Here is a 19,887-nt window from a genome sequence, read left to right as displayed (position 1 = left end):
GTTTTGCCTCTTGGCTTGAATTTTGAGAATGAAAAGATCAACGCTTCTGCTTCATAAAGCTGACTTAAAAGCAAACATGGAATAAAACAAAAGAAGTGGCCTGTATTACACACAAATTCCAGTTTCATCCCTTGAGGCTACGCAGATCAGATTGTTTATTAGCTAGTTATCGTGTTTTTCACCCGTTTCCCTGAAAACCCTTTACCGAGTCAAAGACAGCTGCTGTGCTGCATTTAGTTCATGTGCTAGTTAGTAAAAAAACAAAACAAAAAAAAAAACCCAGCAACCCATCAAAACGAGAACGGCACAGGGACATTGCCGTCTGTGCTGGCAGAGATGTTGTTGTGTTGGTCTAAAAACCTTCCAGCTATGGAGGTGGCACAGGATTCACTGGGTAATACAGTTAGAGGTATTCTGTGTGGCTCGTTAAAATAACGATAACAAAACTAGCATGGATAATAGGGCCCTGCAAAAGCATCTATATATTTTAAACCTTTTTAAACTTATTTTATCAGGGGTTCATAAATCAATGCAAACTAGGACCTAATTGTAAAGTGGAAGAAAAAGGATGCTCTGTTTTCAACATATTACTACAATAAAACAATTTCAGCACAATCTTAAACCTGCTACGACGTAGCTGTCCACTTAAACTCCCAGGCTGGCAGACTGCAAAGCCTATGTAACATAATTTTCCTCATCTGGAACCCCCCCTACTAGGTTCCTCTTGGGGTCTCCATGGACGTCTACCTGCAGGACAGACTGTGTGAGCATGTTGTGCAGGCAGGCAGTCCTAAATCCAAGACTGATTGGCAAGACTTGGACAAAGATTTCAGCCTCTAGATGTGCGGCAGAGACATAGCTCAAAAGAGTTGCTGTAATCACAAAGAAAGGTGGTTCGATTAAGTATCAACTCAAAGGGACTAAATTCATTTTTCTTTTTTGTGTATAAATTTTGAAAACCGCTTATCCTTCGCAATTATTCCCCATTTTGCTGGTCCATCACATTAAACCCCTATAAATTAGAAATTTGTTTTGCGTAATGTGACACGATGAGAAAAGTCTATGACTATTTTTCTAGCACACTGTATAAGAAAAATAGACTAGACAGATTACAAGCAGACTATGTGGTAGTGATGGGTCCGGCAACACCGATGCGTCGGCGCATGTGTCGGTCTCATAGAGCGAAACCCGTGTCGATGTGTGTATTGCTACGGAAAAGTCACGTGACCGATACAGGAACTGTTTCGGTCACGTGACCAATACAGCACCTGTTTCGAACTGACTGACGCGCCAAACTGTTTCTGTTCCCTCTAAGCTGCACGCGTGTGCATTCGCGCACAGCAGCGTGCACAGCAGAGCTATGCTGCGCAGTAAAGAAAATCCAAGCTGAACTGTAAACAAAATAACGGTTAATAATGGTTAATTTTTAACTATTTTGCAACTCTGGTGTGATGGTGTTGTACCACAGTCTCGCTCTGTGAGCGCAAGGTGTTGATTGGAGCGCACCACTGATGGATGGGTTCTGCAACGCTTTTTTGGTTGGGCGGGTTGCGCTGTGCGTCTTTGTTCTGAGCGTCGTTTCAGAAAAAAACGGCTGATCTACACTGAGTAGAAAGTTGCTACTCTGAGTAGTTTTTCCTCCCTTTGTCATACTCAGCATGTCCGATTTCAGAACAGATGATATCAGTCAGGTAACTAAACACAGCGCCCGATCAACCATTTGTAAAATAAAAATAAAAAAGCCAGTCCACAAGCATCCTCCTTCACATTATTTATTGACTGTATCTAAAAAAAAAATCAAATATATGTTTAATTCAAATGAAAATATAAAATAATACAATGCAACATACAATGATTTAAATTGTATTGTGTATACTTGGTCATCAAATCAGTGTCAGTTAACTCTGTCAACCAGGTTGCCTGTAGTGATTTTTAAGGTCCAGCAGGTGTCAGTATTCAGTGACACAGTATCGGCACAGTATCGGCACAGAGTTGCGATGTGTCGAAACGTTTCATGACGCCTCATCGACCCATCACTACTATGTGGCATTAAGTTTAAGATTCATGTTGCGTAAAAGTTAGTTATCAAAATAAATGCACACCTACGTGTCTTAAAGTAATCGCAAAAAAGGAATAATGTCTTTCAAACGACTTCTAAATTAACGCACAAGCCAGAGCACCAAGAATTCATGGAGAAAAAGCGCGGACAACGCTCACCAACAGCACAGGCTGTCTCATTTAGTCTCATTCATCACAGCCCCCTCATGGCTGCCTCCATGTCTACATATATAGAAAAATAATGAGCTGAAATAATGAGTGAATTTCCAGGGTAGCAGAGAGTGAGAGCTGACACAGCTGATTTGACAGGCACATGTTCTGCTGCTCACCAGTCTCCCCCGCTTCCTCGCTGCCCACGTGGTGAGCAAGCACGCTCGGTTCAGCTGCTCGGACAGTCTAATCCTGCCCCCCCCCCTTCTTTTTTTTTTTTTGTTCGAGGCTTTTCCTTTCCTCTTTGTCTTCCTCCTCTTCTGCGTCTGACTGTTCTTCTCTCTCGCTGTCTCTCTCTCTGTCTTGCTATTCAAATCCCTCTCGCTCGGGTTCCATCCTCCACTGCCCTCCAGGCAAAACTCTCAGAGTCAGCGGGTGTGAGTAAGTCGAGACAAATATAATATCACATACGCTGCACGCAAACTTCACACACACACACAGATGCATGTTGAAAAGATGATTCCTGATCCTGACATGTAAAACACTGAGTGTGAGTTGAAGAAGGCCTATGTTTAAACACCTGACAGCACAAGTCTTTAGAACAGAACCTGCACACAAGAACAAACACAGAGGACCGCAATTATTTTGACTAGAAGCCTTCAGCAGCTTGACCTAAATGGTCAATGTATAGCAAAGCACAAAAAAAGGAGATGAGAAGAAACCTTACTTTTGGCCATAGCTACATTTGTCCGGTCTCTTTGGGAATATATCTCAACATATAATTGTGTAACTCACAGTTTTCTAAAAGATCCCAATATTAAAAGGCCTTGACACTGAATATGAAATGAAATATGCCATTCCCTTCTATTTCTTATAAGCTGTGGGGTCCCTCTTGTTAATAAGAGACCCAACAGCTTCCTTTAGGCTACGTAAAGATTGGACAAGGCAGATTTTGAAAGACAAAACATGGAGCTGTCATTCTTAAAAACACTGTGATGCTCCACTGACACTCATTTTGCACATACCTTGTCCTAAAACTACCCAAGAGACCCCTTTGGGCTGAAAAATTATATTTCACAACTTTTTTTAATGTATGTTCTGAGGGTTGTGGTTGCAGTCCTAGTGGTAGGTTGTATAAAGCATACACACATCTTCTCTTTTGCTTTTTTTCTTGCCACACTTTCATTTATTAAGAGGAAAAGCTATCCAAAATAGACCTTATGTGAAAATATACGTATTCTCCAACCTTCCAAGGAGAAGGTGGCCAACGAAAAGAGTGCACCAGCAACTCATCTAGAGACACTTTGGTAAATATGATCTATTTACTGGAGAGACAAGACTGCAACTTTTTGGAAGACCATTTTATCTGCTGGTAAACTAACAACATTTCAGAAAAAGAGCATCATACTGAATCAAGCATGGTGGTTGTGCGATGGTCTGGGGCTGCTTTGCGGCTTAAGGACCTAGACGACTTAATTTAATTAATACCGTTAATTCTGCTCTCTACTGGAAAATCCTGGATGATTATTGCCACCCCATGAGTTTGTGATCTGAAGATCTAGCAAACTTGGGTTTTGGAGCAAAACAATGATCCAAAGCACATGTCATCTGGAAAACTGCATAAAAAAAATTAAAAAATTACTCAGGTTATCTTTGTCAAACCTTGAATTTTGGTTGTTGATCAGAAACCGTCAAGTGTGGCAAAAATGTGAAAGCAGAAGAAATCTGTAAAGGGGCAATCTTGGTAAGGCTTTAAAAATCTAGATTAAAAAAAAAAAACTTTACACATTAGCTTTAGAAGATTGTGAACTAAATACTGAAATGCTAAATTGCATAACATGTTTTTGCAACTGTTGCGTTACAACATTCTTCTAAGTACACTCTTCGATAGTTAGCTAGATCACATCAGCAATGTTAGTTAAAATCTAGGGTGTAATCTGATGAGCCTTGTCTCTGCATCATAGAGGAAACCTCATTTCATATAAACACGCACACAAGTTCTTTGTACGAAGACATTTTTGGTTGGTTTTTATAAAGATTTCCCATCGAAAACTGTAACACTACTGTAAAAACATTTGCTCTCACATCGCCGTATACGACACTGTATAATATACAATGTGAACTGCTTTGCGCAATTCTTTCTGACGTTTGCCTCTGCTTACACATTAGCCATGAATGAGCAGAACGGGAATTGGGTTAGCAGTCTGCCCTCGACTAACCCTGATTTGTAAATTGATGTAAAAAGTAAACATGCTCCCTCCACCCTGCATTTTAAAACACTGGAGGAACTTGTCCAAAAAAGTAGCATTTAAAAGAAAAAATAAAGGCATGATCACAGCAGCTCTTAAGAGCCAATTTCCAATGATTTCCCTGCAGCTATCTGTCTGAATTGGAAGGGCTGTTTTCACACGTCTTCATCCACAGTGCCCTCTTTTCCATTTAGTGCTGCAGCTTAGCTTAGTAGTGCCTCGCAGAACGCATATGGCCCCTCAGGGGACAAGGAGACAGTACCAGGTTCAAGAGGTGGTTTTTGTTACCCTTTTTAAGGTTCAGTAGATAGCTTAGCTTCAACACTGATTAGGGAGGACCTCTATAATATATTATCTTCCTTAGCCTCGCTCCTCATCCTGGCATTTTAAGTAACCATGTCTGCCACTTTCTAATACTGCAGGAGCACAACAACAACTTCCTCTGCTTCATGACTCTGCAGCCCACTGATACTTTTAAGCTTGTCGACAACCTTGTTGCTCCATAACGGGAGCCTCTTACCTCCTAACCTCACCCGTGTCCTGTCAGTGTACCTTCTTCCGGCTCATCGGGAGCATGTACAATTTAGAGCTCACTAAATTTACACTCCACACACACACACACACACACGGTATATCCAGCTCCGTGCCTACTCGGCAAATAAAACTAAATCATTCAGTCATTAAAACGCACAAACAGAACCTTGTAAAACATTCTCTCTGATATGCAGAAGGAACAACACTACTTACCATCCTCTGCCTGGAGTCGAAACAGAATGAAGCTCCCCGGCACATGCACACACAAACACACTTATGCGCAATTTTACACACTCGGTAACTGCGAGAGAGCGCGAGGGTGAGGAAGAGTGAGCAAGAGAGCGAGGGAGAACAAGGGAAGGCTGGACTGGGAAGGATGCACGATAGAGCACAAGAGCAGCGAGGGAACAAACAGCCAAAATGAGGATCAAGAGGAAGGTTGGGGGGGCTACATGACTGCACATGCGGCACTGTGGACAAAAATCAGCCACGCATGACTGACTTGGAGTCTGTGTTTGTGCCTCTCCGTGTGAGGCTCTTTCTGTGTATTTCCCATGAGCATTTCAGTCACAGAACGCACATTTTTCTCCTCACATCTTCCGTTCTCGTTTTTTTTGCTACTTTTATAGTTAATGAGATGACTTGGTTCAAGACCAAGGCTGCGTCTTATTTAAGATAAACAGCCACGCACCTCTTTAAAGTTGGACGTACAGATACAGATGGACAAAAAGGCAGGCAGAAAGACAAATCATGCAGCACAGGCATGGCTAGCCACACAGTCCCTTCTTTGCTGTCTCATCACCCTATCCCCACCTCCCACTCCCTTCCAGTCCCCCTGTCTTCTCAAACTCATTAGCTCCCTTGTCCCTTTCACTCTCTCTTCACTCCCTCCCACTCTTCTCTTCCTTTAGGCCTTCGGTTTTCCTTACTCTCTCCATCATAAATTCTCCACACCTCCAGCAGGCAAGGAGAGCAGAAGTCATTTTTATGAGCATTTTTACTGCACTGGAGGAGGACCATAACAGGTATCTGCGAGCTGCCCGAGTGTAGGAGACAGAGAAACGCCTTAACAATCAATCCGCAGTGAATACTGTTATGGTTCAAACCCAGCTTAAATAATTTCGGGAGGCGACAAAGTCGTATAACATGTCTTATCTGTTGTTTCTGCAGAGCAGTGAAGCTCCTACTGCAAAAGTGCAGTGACACCGTGCTTTACTTGAGCACTGCAGCATACAGAGCAAAAGGACCAGTGTCACCATGTGCTCTTGGGAGGCCCGTCTCCTCCAAGCTCGTCATTTACATTAAATACATCAGCGTGGACATAAAGCCTGTCAAAGCAGCTGAAGTAAATCAATATGCACACTGTGTTGAGGCACCTTTCTTTCACACAAATACATCAGCGCAAACGGGAAAGTGAATAGCGCCTTATCATTAGCCTCAACCCTAGTGTGGCAATTTGTAGATAAACTGCAGATAGAGTTTGAAAATAATAATTCAAAGAAATTCATTTGCGTCAAAATCAATATAAACGGACACATTCTCAGCGCTGCAACAACAGGGATACTCAGCCCCCCTTCCCTGCAGCTGCTCACCCGAACAAAGCAATGAGCTGCTGCTGGAAGCTATAAACTCTGCTAACATGTGGAGTACATCCAGAAAAGAAAAAAAAACAACACAGAGCCCCTTTAGCCAGCAGGGCAAAACAGAAACGGTTGTTCGGAGATATGCTACTTTCCCTTTGGGCCAGACCTACAAGGATAAAAAAAAATACTGAAGGATGACACATGCTAGCTGTGCTAACTCAATGAGCTAACACTTTTAAGGTGATGTTTGAGAGCAACTTAAAAGTTTGGTAAAGCTAAAGCATCTGCAACAGTAACATTTTTTGCCACGCTGTGAACTAATGCTACAAGCTAACAGCACGGCACTGATCTTTGAGAGCAAATGAAAAGGTCTGTAAAACTCAAACACTAAAGAGGGAAGTAGTACCTCCCCGGACAACACATGCTAATGCTAGCTACATGGACACGGACAGTCCAGTGACGATGTTCCTTTGCTCTGAGCTTGAGTTGCTCTTCCCCCTGGTGCATAATTCCAAACCACGCAATGCCCTTTTCTAATCACACAACGCTCTACTCTACTGCGGTATGAATTAATGCAGGGAAATGTTAATCAGCTGATGACTCAGTCGACTGCTAAACAGTGAAGCAATGAAACAAACCAGTGCAATCCATTCCAATTCTCCTTGTTTAGTTGTAAAGGCATTGGAGGCTAATGTGGCCAATAATAACACGGGTTATGGTGGAGCAAGACTTAAGCTGATAATTAGAGCAGAAAAACATAGCGACCCATCCTACCCTGCTGTTGCTGTAGTTGATCTCTAAAGAAAATATAACTGAAAATTACTAGAAAGAAATTGTGCAGGGCGGCTACTGAATACATTTGTTTGGACCGGATCATTGTTTACATTGAAAAAGTGTTTTGCATACACCAGGTCCATGTTGATTTTGAAATACAACTTATATTAGCATAGAGTGATCCTTTATTAGTCTCTCAGTAGTAAAATATATTTGTATTATTATCAAATTGACAGACAAGAGGAAGCACACAGTCACGTTTACATGCACAAAATTTCACGATCGGACTAAAATGTATTCGTATTAAAAAACAAAAATTTATCGGACTGTAATGTTTATATGGTTACACAACCAATTAATCAGATCATAGTGTGCGTATATATGCAACCAGTTTTACTCAGAATAGAACCAATCAGACATTATCAATTTTCCCCCCAAAAAAAAAAATCCATAGAAGAAGAACTTCCTTCTTTGCTGCGGAATAATTTGATCCTGATAAGCGTTTATATGCACGTTGATTGGATTGTCAGTCGGCACAAAACACTTATCTCATTCAGAATACAATTTCATTCTGATCGAGTTTAATCCGATCGCAATATTCCGATTGGCTTGTTTACATGAAACAATTTTATTCTGATTGGAACTTTATTCCAATTACTTTTGTCCATGTAAATGTAGCTTTTGGCACACTAAAGATTAGCAATTATAATAAAATAAAAATAAGAAGGTACATACTTACATAAAGGATATTAATGATTGTACTGTGTGTACAAGTGATCATCTTGTCTATGGTTTTGCCAAACAGGGTAGTGACATTAAAATTACATACTTTTCCAAATGAGGGGTAAGTTGTTTCAAACTTATAATATAAGAACCAATATGAACAAAAAGCTTATATTGTAACTTATATTTATTTTATTAACCAGAAAAAAGCCTGCACCTTAAAAAGTGTTCCCACAGTAAGCAATATCAGGTATAAAGTAATTTTCTTAGTACCAATATCGAGTTTAAAATTTTTGTATTGTGACAACCCTATTTACAGATAGGTTTCTTTGCCTTTACTCTGTTATAACTCCGAGTGGTGCCCAAGTTTCTGCTACTGATTTGAGGTGAAGATTGAAAATATGAAGGTAGTTATCCTACTCCACTATTGATATTTGTGCCGATTTTTGTTTTATTAAAAGCTAATTTTTATCCTGTACAGTCCTTCCATTATCTAAAAAAAATGTGTCATTAAAACAAATATTTTCACATCCACAATGACAGCATGCAAAATAAGTCTGACTGGAACTGTATAACACAGCCTAAAAAAGTGGCACCATTTGACTAGATTTGTGAACAAAGTGACCTTTGTTTTGGCTTGGAAACACCAACTTGTGTTTTTTTCAGTCGTCTACAAAAATGTAAAAATCAATCATGTTTGAATAGAGTCTCCTGGAGGCAGTTTCAATTCGAGGTCTATGTGAAGCAGAAAAGCAGAAAGCTCCCGTGCTGGCTTTAAGATCACAGATCTGTCACACCACAGCCGACTGTGCTGACGTTGTAAGAGTACTTTCGCTTGCAGCCAGGGCATAAATCATTCATCTCAATCTGTCAGATCACCTCACTGTGTCAATGATCCTCTGTCACCATTTATTTGGAAGCAATGATTCTGTGATCTGTGCGACGACTGGGCCTGAGCCAAACAGCATGAGCAGTTATTTTTCATCCTTGTCCCAGACAAACGTGACGTGGACTAACATGCTATCTCTGTTGTTTTGACTGCTGTCAAACTCATTTATGGATCAGTTTACTTTGCTATTCCCTATTAGCATCAGGGTTTTAATGACCCATTTACAACAGGCGTCTCAAATTGCAGTTCTCAGGGGCTGGTTTCCTGGGACTTCTAGATGTGTTCCTGGTCCAACACACCTGAATCAAATAGTTTAACATCCCATCAGCGTGAAAATTAGGTTTTACTGAGTCTTTTTAATCACGTACCTATTTGGATTGTATACTGTGTCCAAAATAAAGTAAAAGTAAGGAGTGTGTAATTATCTGATTCAGGCATGTTTAAGCTGGGACAAGCTGAAATGCTACAGGACATTGGTCCTCAAGGGCTACAGTTTGGGACCCATCATAATAAAAAAAACATGTTCTTTTCAACAAGAGAAACCAAGTTAAACTTCTCCCCTTAGTTTAATTTCTATCTCCCCTCAATGGTTAAACTTACACAAAAGAAATCAGTTGACTACACTGACCAACACGTTTCCTGAGAAGCTTAAAGCATGCAAATAGCCATTAGGGTCTAAAAAGACCCGTATCCGAGCCCAATAGCAGTTCCTTTGCAAATTAAATAAATTACTGCCTTGTTGCATGAATTAATTCTCCAGACTGCTCCAGAATGCTCACGGTAAGTACTGTGCAATGATTTTAAACATTCATTTTACAGAACTGAAACTAGAGTGTGCAAATAGGCATTACCAGTAGTGACTCTGTAACATGTAAGAGACAAACTTCCCAGCAGGGGGCAATAGACCTTACAGCTTTTGGAAACAAGCTGTTTTTGAGTCTATTAGTCTTTGGAATATAGATTAGATGAAGCAAGCCTTACATAGAAAGTGTCCTGTTGTTCACTGCTCTTTGTTACAAGCACGCTATATAATAGCTGCATCAAAATGCTCCTGCAAAAGTTAGCAAAAGATTGATTGTCTGCAGGAACCTCTTTTCATCACATCGTTTCAGCAACTTTTAGTTCACTCTGTTATGCATTCCACTGGAAGAGGAATAAGCTCCAGTAATTTGCAGCAAGACAAGAGAGTATGAAGGGTTTAAGAAATATGTTTGCTAGTGTTTTACAGCATTTCTTTTTTAATTTCTTTTTCTTGTTCTTACACTAACTGCTAGCGTAGGGAAGTTGATTTGTAAAACATTACCATTGCCCTCACACAATCACATCTTTAGAGTATTGATCTGAATTATAACCGCAGGGCTCAGTAATTAGGTTATGCATTATTCATACTTTAAGGTCAAACTTTCTGGGGGTGTTTTTGAATGCAGTTCTGAGACAACACTGACACCATTACGTACTTTCCATAAATGATTGGCATTATAACAACACGATTCCCAGAACCTTTAATAAAGCTTTTAAACAGATTTGTTTGAGTGAAAAATAATGAGACAAACCCAATGTAACATGTTAACGAGTGGGAAAGGCATATATTTCTTTTGAAAAACCTGAACTATAAGATGTCCTTACTGATGGTCATAGAAGTGGCTTCGGCTGAAACTTGTGAATAATTTTTCTACCTTCAGCGAAGAGGAAGGAGTGGATTTCTATAAGCTCTGACCGTGACACTGTGGTGGCAAGGCTCCGGGGTGGATGAGATTCGCCCTGAGTACCTTAAGGCTCTGGATGTTGTGGGGCTGTGTTGGTTAGCGCGGCTCTGCAACATTGCGTGGACATCGGGGGCAGTTCCCCTGGATTGGCAGACTGGGGTGGTGGTCCCCCTATTTAAAAAGGGGGACCGGAGGGTGTGTTCCAACTACAGAGGAATCACACTCTTAAGCCTCCCTGGTAAGGTCTATTCAGGGGTTCTGGAAAGGAGGGTCCGTCGGATAGTCGAATCTCGGATTCAGGAAGAGCAGTGTGGTTTTCGTCCTGGCCGTGGAACACTGGACCAGCTCTACACCCTCAGCAGGATTCTTGAGGGGGCATGGGAGTTTGCCCAACCAGTCTACATGTGCTTTGTGGATCTGGAGAAGGCATTCGACCGTGTCCCCCGGGGGATCCTGTGGGGGGTACTCCGGGAGTATGGAGTACCGGACCCTTTAATAAGGGCTGTCAGGTCTCTGTACGACCGGTGTCAGAGTCTGGTCCGCATTGCCGGCAGTAAGTCGGACTCGTTTCCGGTGAGAGTTGGACTCCGCCAAGGCTGCCCTTTGTCACCGATTCTGTTCATAACTTTTATGGACAGAATTTCTAGGCGCAGCCAAGGTGTTGAGGGGATCCGCTTTGGTGGCCTTAGGATTGCGTCTCTGCTATTCGCGGATGACGTGGTCCTATTGGCTTCATCAGGGCGTGATCTACAGCTCTCACTGGAGCGGTTCGCAGCCGAGTGCGAAGCGGCCGGGATGAAGATCAGTGCCTCCAAATCCGAGACCATGGTCTTGAACCGGAAAAGGGTAGAGTGCCTTCTCCGGGTTGGGGAGGATGTCCTGCCCCTAGTGGAGGAGTTCAAGTATCTTGGGGTCTTGTTCACGAATGAGGGGAAGATGGAGCGGGAGATCGACAGGCGGATTGGTGCAGCGTCTGCTGTGAAGCGGGCGCTGTACCGATCCGTTGTGGTGAAGAGAGAGCTGAGCCAAAAGGCGAAGCTCTCGATTTACCGGTCGATCTACGTTCCTACCCTCATCTATGGTCACGAGCTTTGGGTCGTGACCGAAAGAACGAGATCCCGGATACAAGCGGCTGAAATGAGTTTTCTCCGTAGTGTGTCTGGGCTCTCCCTTAGAGATAGGGTGAGGAGCTCAGTCATCCGGGGAGGACTCAGAGTAGAGCCGCTGCTCCTCCACGTCGAGAGGAGCCAGTTGAGGTGGCTCGGGCATCTGGTCAGGATGCCTCCTGGACGCCTCCCTGGAGAGGTGTTCCGGGCACATCCCACCGGGAGGAGACCCAGGGGAAGACCCAGGACACGCTGGAGGGACTATGTCTCCCGGCTGGCCTGGGAACGCCTTGGGATTCCTCCTGAGGAGCTGGCCCAAGTGGCTGGGGAGAGGGACGTCTGGGCCTCCCTACTGAAGCTGCTACCCCCGCGACCCGACCCCGGATAAGCGGAAGACGACGGACGGACGGACGGACGGACGGACGGACGTGACACTGAAATTAAAACCATTAATCAAAAAAATGCAACAAGAATCTGCAAAAGGTTGAAGAAAGGCTTTGTTAGAGAGTGATTGTTTTAATCAAAATAAGTTGCAACATCTGGCCAGTTAATTGGAGGGGTTTGAACAGTATGAAGTCTTTGGAAAATAAATATTACCTGATGATTCAAGGTGAACTAGAAAAAAACTCAGATGGAAAACAAAATAAAAAAGATATGACTTCCTGTCACAGACTTAAACCTAATAACATTTTTATTTACGGTTGTTGATTATTAAAGCTACTTATACAAAGATAAATAAAATGGGCACAAATTTAGCAAATGCTTTCCTGGGAGTCAGTTTGTGCCCATGTCCCATTTCAAACTTGGAGTACTGTGAAGACTCTCATATATTGTTGATTTCAGGATATGTGACCAGAAATTTTCTGTCAATTGAACCAAAGAACAATATTCCAATTTATTTAGTCATGTTTCTTTCCGTTTTAAAGGTTGAGAACTCAAGTTTTTATCGAACACCATCCTTTCCCATGTGGAGTGGTGGCCTAGTTGCAAATACCTGGTTCGATTGCCACAGACTGCCACTACTGGTCCCTGAGCAAGCGCCCTGCTCTCTAACCACTAGGCCACCACTCCCCGTTGTGATACACAATGCAATTCATGGTGGATTGTATGAAGGTAAACTGGCTGGGTTGTGCTGCAGCAAGTATCGCTGAACCCTTACACTTCCACCTTTATACTTCACAGACGTAAGGAGGTTATAGACCTGAGATGATGTTTTTGGTTTACTAAAATATAACTTCTGTATTTGCTACCAAAGTTTTTTTTTTTTTTTACTCTGACATGCTCTTTGTCGCCAACAGTAGAAGAAGCCTGCTGTAGGTCACATGGTGACATTTTAGCAGTTTTTAAATACCACTCTTAGCATCTTGCAGTCTTCTTTCAGAGTTAGTGGCTTGGACTTCCAGACCTGAATCATTTGAAAGTCCTCCACATTGAGACTATTTTCTGCTTGGCAGACAGGCTGATTCCAGTTATTTCTGTTTTTGAGACCTCCAGAAATCTCATACCAGACTCATTAGATGCCATGGTCTTCTTTCTAATGGCAGACAGCTCTCCACCTTCTTACCATGGTGTTATTCTCATGAGCACAGAAAACTAAAGGTCTGAGGTTTTAATCAAACCAAACCTCATTAAAGTGCTGAGTAATGATATTTTTATTATGTGTCACTGATCTCATATGTCTATGTGTAATTTTAGACACATTAAGTTGGGAGTGCCGGGGTTTCCTTATTTATTCCTCAGCAAAAATCACGCTTTCCATACGTCATACAAAACATATTTTTTTGGTTTTATTTATATAACTTGAATTTCATTTATTTTTTCAAGTATGGTAGAAAAATCAAACGTGCTGTCTTAAGGTGTCCTACAATTTTCTTGACAGGGCTGCATATTTAAAGGTCACAGCTACAACTTTTTCATCAAAACGATGAATTTTTCATAAACTATACAGCCACAGAACATCCAGAGCGGTACAAAATAAAAGTACAAATTTTACTTAAAATAAACATATAGTATATTAATAATTGTTTTGACGGGTCTAAAGTAATTATATATTTATCTTATGGCTACGATGCCAACATGAAAGGATTCTGCACCAACAGGAATAGCAGGTTGAAGTCACATGAGTTTTTCTTGCCGTTACATTTCTCAGATTCAAGCAAGCCAAAAAAGAAGCAAAACGGCGGCGAACATTGGTCAAGCTTTTGAGCGTCGGTGCCGACTTAAGGAAGCATACGGTCTTAGAAGCTATTCGGAAGTTGCTGCTTTCCTTGAGAAAAGGTAAATTTAATCTTAGCTAATGCTAATGCTGCCAGACCTGGCTGCCTGCTGGGAAACAGTACAGTTGAAGGTTGTGACGAGAGCAGGCGAGTACGAGTGGCTAGGAGGGGTTAAACTTATAGCTATCTCCTTTAATTTTTTTTAAGTCTCATGAGATAAACTTTGAGCAATTACCATATTCGACTTTTGACAAGCTACAAAGAAAGTTCTGAGTAATCTTTCAATTTCCCGGAATGTCTTAGAGCACAAATCTTTAATTTCAAATAATATCCCAAGTTCAGCAAAAGCCCATTTCTCATGGAAAGCCCCAGAACAGTGAATCTAATTACCCATTAAAGGTGTGATAGCTGTGTTTGGAAAATGATTGCATATTTTGTATGATCCTTTTTCTGCAAACACAAACCAACCCTGAAAAACAGCATTCGTTTATGACTCTAAACTAACTCAGGTTAAGATCTTAACACATATATCTCTTATTAAAACAGGAACAGGAGGCACAGCCTGTACCACACTTATAGAAACACTGTCAACCATCTTCTGAGTCAGAGCCCCCCTCTCCCATATGCTTCATTAATCTAAACTCAGCATTACATAACCACACTAAATGCTCACAGCAGTGGAAGGGTGCAGCTACTCTCCCCTAAATCTTGTGCATGCGCCTGCGCCTGCCTGCATCCGTCTCTGTGTGCACGAGTCAGTAGACACGTGTGACAGAAAAAGAAAATCTGGCAACAGGAATGGCTGCAGAGTTGCTCAGCTTGTAATCCATTTGTATCTGCCTGCATTTGTTGGCTTTGTCTGTGCTGCATGTCAGATGGAGACACGCTTTCTCCCTTAAGGATGATTTTGCCTGCGCAGATTTGTTGCGTGTGGGTGTATGTGTGTGCACGAATCCTGTTATTGCTTTGCAAACAGACAGGCAGGGTTGGACCTCAGTTGTCAAGTCTGTGCTCTTCTCTCTTCCACGTGAACAATCGCAAGGTTTTAATCCTGAACAGAATAAACGGCTGAACTCATTTGACACGTGAACACAGAAACAACACAATCATTCATATGTGTGCAATAGGAAGCCTCATATACACTGTCGTTCATACAATGCAGCAGCACCTTTGGAAGTATAGGATTGAGACCTTCTACTTCTCTGCTCCTCTTTAGGCCACAAAGCATCGCCAAGTCTCTGCTATCCCACAGGACAACCTCAGTGACATTAAAATACATCAGCGAACAGAGCCATTTTGCTTCTTGCTTCAGGGACAATGTGCACACACCATCTGCAGCTGCCTGCAAAGTGGGAATTTCATAGAGCATATGGCAGCCTGTCGCTGGGAAACAGTTTGTATCAAGAAAGCAAAGAAGTATACCTTGATGAGACAATAACCCTCTGTTGTCTCGCTACGAAGAAAGACACGTGCCCGGGGATTCTTGTTGCACTGCAAAAACGGAACTAAAAATAAGTAAAATGTTCTTAAAATTAGTGTATTTTTCCTTGATTTGAGCAGGTAAATAAGATGATCTGTCAATAGAATAAGATTTTTGTACTTAAAATAGGAACGATTCATCTCCATCATCTTATTTCAAGTGCAGTTTATCTAATTATCCTATTTTAGGGGTCAAAATACTCATTCCATTGGCAGATAATCTTATTTACCTGCTCAAATCTAGGACAAAAACACAAATTTTAAGAACATTTTACTTATTGTTAGATCCGTCTTTGCAGTGTAATAAGAAGCTTTGGCCTGGGTTACTGACAGAAGTCAGGCTTGCTGTGGCACACAAAGGTGGGCGAGGGCCGTCTTAATGCATCAATGAAGCCAGCATAGGTATTAAAACTTCCCTTTATCCAAAATGATACAACTAAATACTCAGCTGTCAAAAACAGCACAGCTGGGTTTTGAAGCTCCTACAAGCTACTACGGGAATTAAAACAGAACCTTGAAACTGACTGACAATTTGAAATAACTCCAAACAAAAAAAAAAAAAAACAGTCACAGTAAAGCTGCTGGAACCTGACATGACACTGTTTGGCAGATCTTTTCAAAATGACAAAAAATTGCTTCACGAAGAACAGATGTGAAGCATGCAACTACATACTGTATGGCAGTATTTCTACAGAGTCTGGGCTTGTCTTTTTGATAGAAAACAAACACTAAAACCAGCAAAGCACGAGAGGAATGGTTAAAAACTTCCGCCTTGCCAAGTGCCCTTTGTGACATTTAATGACATTTCTTGAAAACTGAGATTCCGTCTTAGCAGTTCATGTCATCTAAACCTCATTTCAAACCAATGTTTTATCAGGATAATGCTGAGCTTAAACTTTCCCAACACTAGCTACACACAACCAGGTAATCTACTTTATTCAAATTAAAAACTTAAAGAATGTTTGAGGCTAAAAAAGAGGAAACTTTGCAAATACGTGCTGTAATCTAGAAATGTAGCAAGGGATCGATCTAATCCAGGATCTGTATCAGTTACCGATACAAACTTAACTTACATACTGGACATTTCTGGTCTGCAGAGATTTCAGAACCATGTCCAAGTCTGTACTTTAATGTTGTCTGCTTAAATGACTCCAAGAGTGATTCCCTGCCAGCCGTTCTGCTAGCTAAATGTGAAATGGAGTTGCCGTGGCTTATTGAGATGCGACGCATTGAGGCGCAGTTTTGGGGCTAACCTACTTTTCATCACAACATGTCGGCTGTGCGGAAATGTCTTACATTAGAGACGCCGCACGGCAAGATAGCAAGGTGCAATGTTTGCAAAGAAACTGTAACCAGAGGCTCTGACGTGACCTACAATACAACAAACATAATCAAACATTTATAGAAGGATCACATTAAAGAGCACAAGGATTGTTTTAGCCAGGGGTCAGAAAGACGTAAGTAGCCGGCAGGTATCACTTCTGGAGTCACTCCAAAAACAAAGTAAATTTCCACCAAAGAAAAACGAAAGCTAAATTGATTACACTGTTTCACAGATAGCCGCACTTTTCTTTTACTTCAGATATTTGACATGCGAAAACCTAGATCTGTTGCTGCTACATGAGTAAGAATGTGCTTAATCTATGCTGATAAGATTCACATTCACTTTCTTGTACGTGGGATCAGAGCAGTCCAAAAAAAAAAATTTTTTTTCTGTCCTTTCTGCATGGAGTTACCCAGAAGTCTTTACGGTGTACCTAACTAAAATGGTATTTGTACAACATTCTCCTTCTCCAGTGGTTCCCGTTTGTTCACCAATACGTGTGTGTATGGACAATTACAAATTAACCATGGACAGTCAGTTACATTATACACTTGATTGAAACTCCAAGATTCAATCAAAGGTATCTAGGATTCAAATACGTAACCTGAACCTAAAATTGGCAAATTGTCCTTACATTCTGATGATGTCAATGTTGTTAAGAAGAACACAAAATGGGATTGAATCTGTACTTACCCTACTGCCATCTTTGTTCTACTCAGACATACGGACAACTTTTCAGTCAGACTTTTTAAAATAACACATTGTGGCGGTTTACTGTCTTTGACCTTTCACAACTCTATAGGCCTCTAAACGAGACAGCGGTCTTTTAGGTTTGTCCCACTGCTGGGTGACCCGTCTACGCGCTCACCCCCCATCCCCCCTTTGCCATCCCTCTAAAATCCCATCCCTCTCTTAGTTCCCATGGCAACCCCATCCTCCATTTCCATGACACCTGCCTGCTGTCCAAGAGGCACGTGGAGAGTTGACACTGAGAGATGAAGTAAAAGAGAGCAGGAAGGGGAGTAAGAGAGGGGGGGGGGGGAGACTTGATGCCATTTGATGTTTTTAAAAAAAACCTGTAGGAGAGATCAGTTAAAGCAGGGCAGGATACAGGGACATTTTATTCAAAAGTCTTTTGTCTTTCAAGTGAGCCCGTGTGCTGTGATACTATGAAACAGGAACACACAGGAATACACACGGATTAGATGTACAAGTATCCTTCTAAAGCAACAGTAGACTGAACTTACAGAATCCCGAGTTCGTACCTGACAATGTTAATTTGTTTAATCTTATGTTTCGTGGCTTTGGGACATGGATGTATTGTGAAAAAATAAAGAAACTAACAAAAAAACAACTTTAACAGCCAGTTAACTTGTATGCCATCTGTTTCCAGGACAACTCAAAGCAAGTAAAACAAACAAAAAAAAAATCCTCTGAATCAAACTAGGGCCCAGTGAATAAGCACATGTTGAGAGGAATGGTTAGGGTAAAGAAAAAAAAAAAGAATGTACGTAAGGAAAAGCAAATTTAAAAAAATATATAAGGTATCAAGACAGAGGAGAGAAAAACTTTTGGTGTTCACATCAACATACACTTGGCAGTGATGTTTTAAGCATTTGTGTTCAGTGTACGTCTTTGAGTCAGGGCGTCCACTCACTTTTGGTGTGGGACAGGAAGCAGTAGAGAGGCGGGACGTGGCCTGGGCGCGAGGCGACTCGGAGGGCGTGGTACTGAGGGAGGCTGCATCCCTGGGTAACACCTGGACACCCCGCGAGATGATGGAGTCTGGGATCTGAGATCAGACAAGAAATATATGCAGACACAACACACGCACACCATGAACCCATAATTAATGAAATTATATTCAAAGAGATAGATGTGTCTGGCCTCCCCCAAATTTATTGGTCCTGATAATAAGAAACAAAATTGTTGAAATTTCAAAAATAAATCTTAAAGTTAATTTATCTTTTACATAATCTGACTCTGAAAATTCTGTAAATTTAAACTTTTTTTAAAATTAATTTACTCAGTGAAGAAAAAAACGTTTTTTTTAATCACTTTTCATATACTTATAGAACCCCCTTTGGTCCTACTTCATATGTTTTTGCAACATGTTAATGCAACATCTCCTGGTGTTTCAGATAATTCATGATGCCAGTCTCCACCCAGGTTCCAAGGGCCTCTGGGAAAAAATGGGCCCTCAGGAACATAGATCCTCTGCTGTACTTAATGGAGAGCTGAGATGCTTTCATACACATTCATTATTTGTTTCATCTCATTTTTTTTCTTTATGTCTTATACCACGTTTCTCACTGTGCATGGTTGCAAGACACATTCTTCAATAATTATTATTGTAAGACTAATATTGGAAGAGCTGTGGGTACATATAAATGAGTCCAGATTTAAGACTTCTATTTATTATTTTGTCTTTTATCGTTTTTATTTTTTTAATCTGCTTTTGAATGAATGTTTTTATTGTAAAGCACTTTGATGGTAAGGTTGGCTGTTGTAAAGAGCTATATAATTTAACAAATTAAATTAATATTTTCTCGTAAAAAAAAGCATGACTTGTAAAAATCAACACACAGATATGCAACTGCAATTTACCTAATCTGATTCACTCAGATCAGATCAGATAAATTAACCTCTGTGACAGGTCACATTTACACCGCAGGACCACTGGTGGTTGTGGATTACTAATTAAAATGTTCAGATTAGAGTAAAAAGTACAAATTAAAAAATATATATAATAAGTTGAGGGTGCTAATAAGTCTTTCACTGACGATTTTATAGGCATGATATTTTTTCTCTAATCAATAAATGTACACATATTAGAGCTTGATTTATTTCAAAAACTTTCAGTTTGAGAATATATAATGAAAGAAGGGTTTAAGTTATTGTTAGGCTTTTTACATATATTTCCCAAGGTGGGAAGTGCTCTAAGTGATACAGATGAGAAAAAAATTAGGGCACCCCATGAACATCTGTTTTTATAAGTTATTTGGAGATATGGACATATAGTATACATTTTTAAAACGTTGAAAATTTCAGCTAGGATTTAAAGCAAACAAGTAAAAATCGTTCCGTATATTGGAA

General features: G+C 40.9%; 1 protein-coding gene across 8 annotated transcripts in view; it reads right to left on the bottom strand.

Annotated features, from left to right (window-relative positions):
* The window catches only part of gphnb (gephyrin b), a 137,382-nt gene that overhangs the window by 40,725 nt on the left and 76,770 nt on the right, over positions 1-19,887 (bottom strand). For all 8 annotated transcript variants that reach the window (XM_036147293.1, XM_036147294.1, XM_036147295.1 and 5 more), the window contains one exon: positions 18,449-18,583. In XM_036147293.1, coding sequence (XP_036003186.1) covers positions 18,449-18,583 — 135 coding nt within the window. The remainder of the gene's footprint in view (positions 1-18,448; positions 18,584-19,887) is intronic.

The sequence above is a fragment of the Fundulus heteroclitus genome, chromosome 15 (assembly GCF_011125445.2).
Source record: "Fundulus heteroclitus isolate FHET01 chromosome 15, MU-UCD_Fhet_4.1, whole genome shotgun sequence".
NCBI lineage: Eukaryota > Metazoa > Chordata > Actinopteri > Cyprinodontiformes > Fundulidae > Fundulus > Fundulus heteroclitus.
Note: the sequence above shows the minus strand (reverse complement) of the source record. Positions and strands in the feature narration are given on the sequence as shown.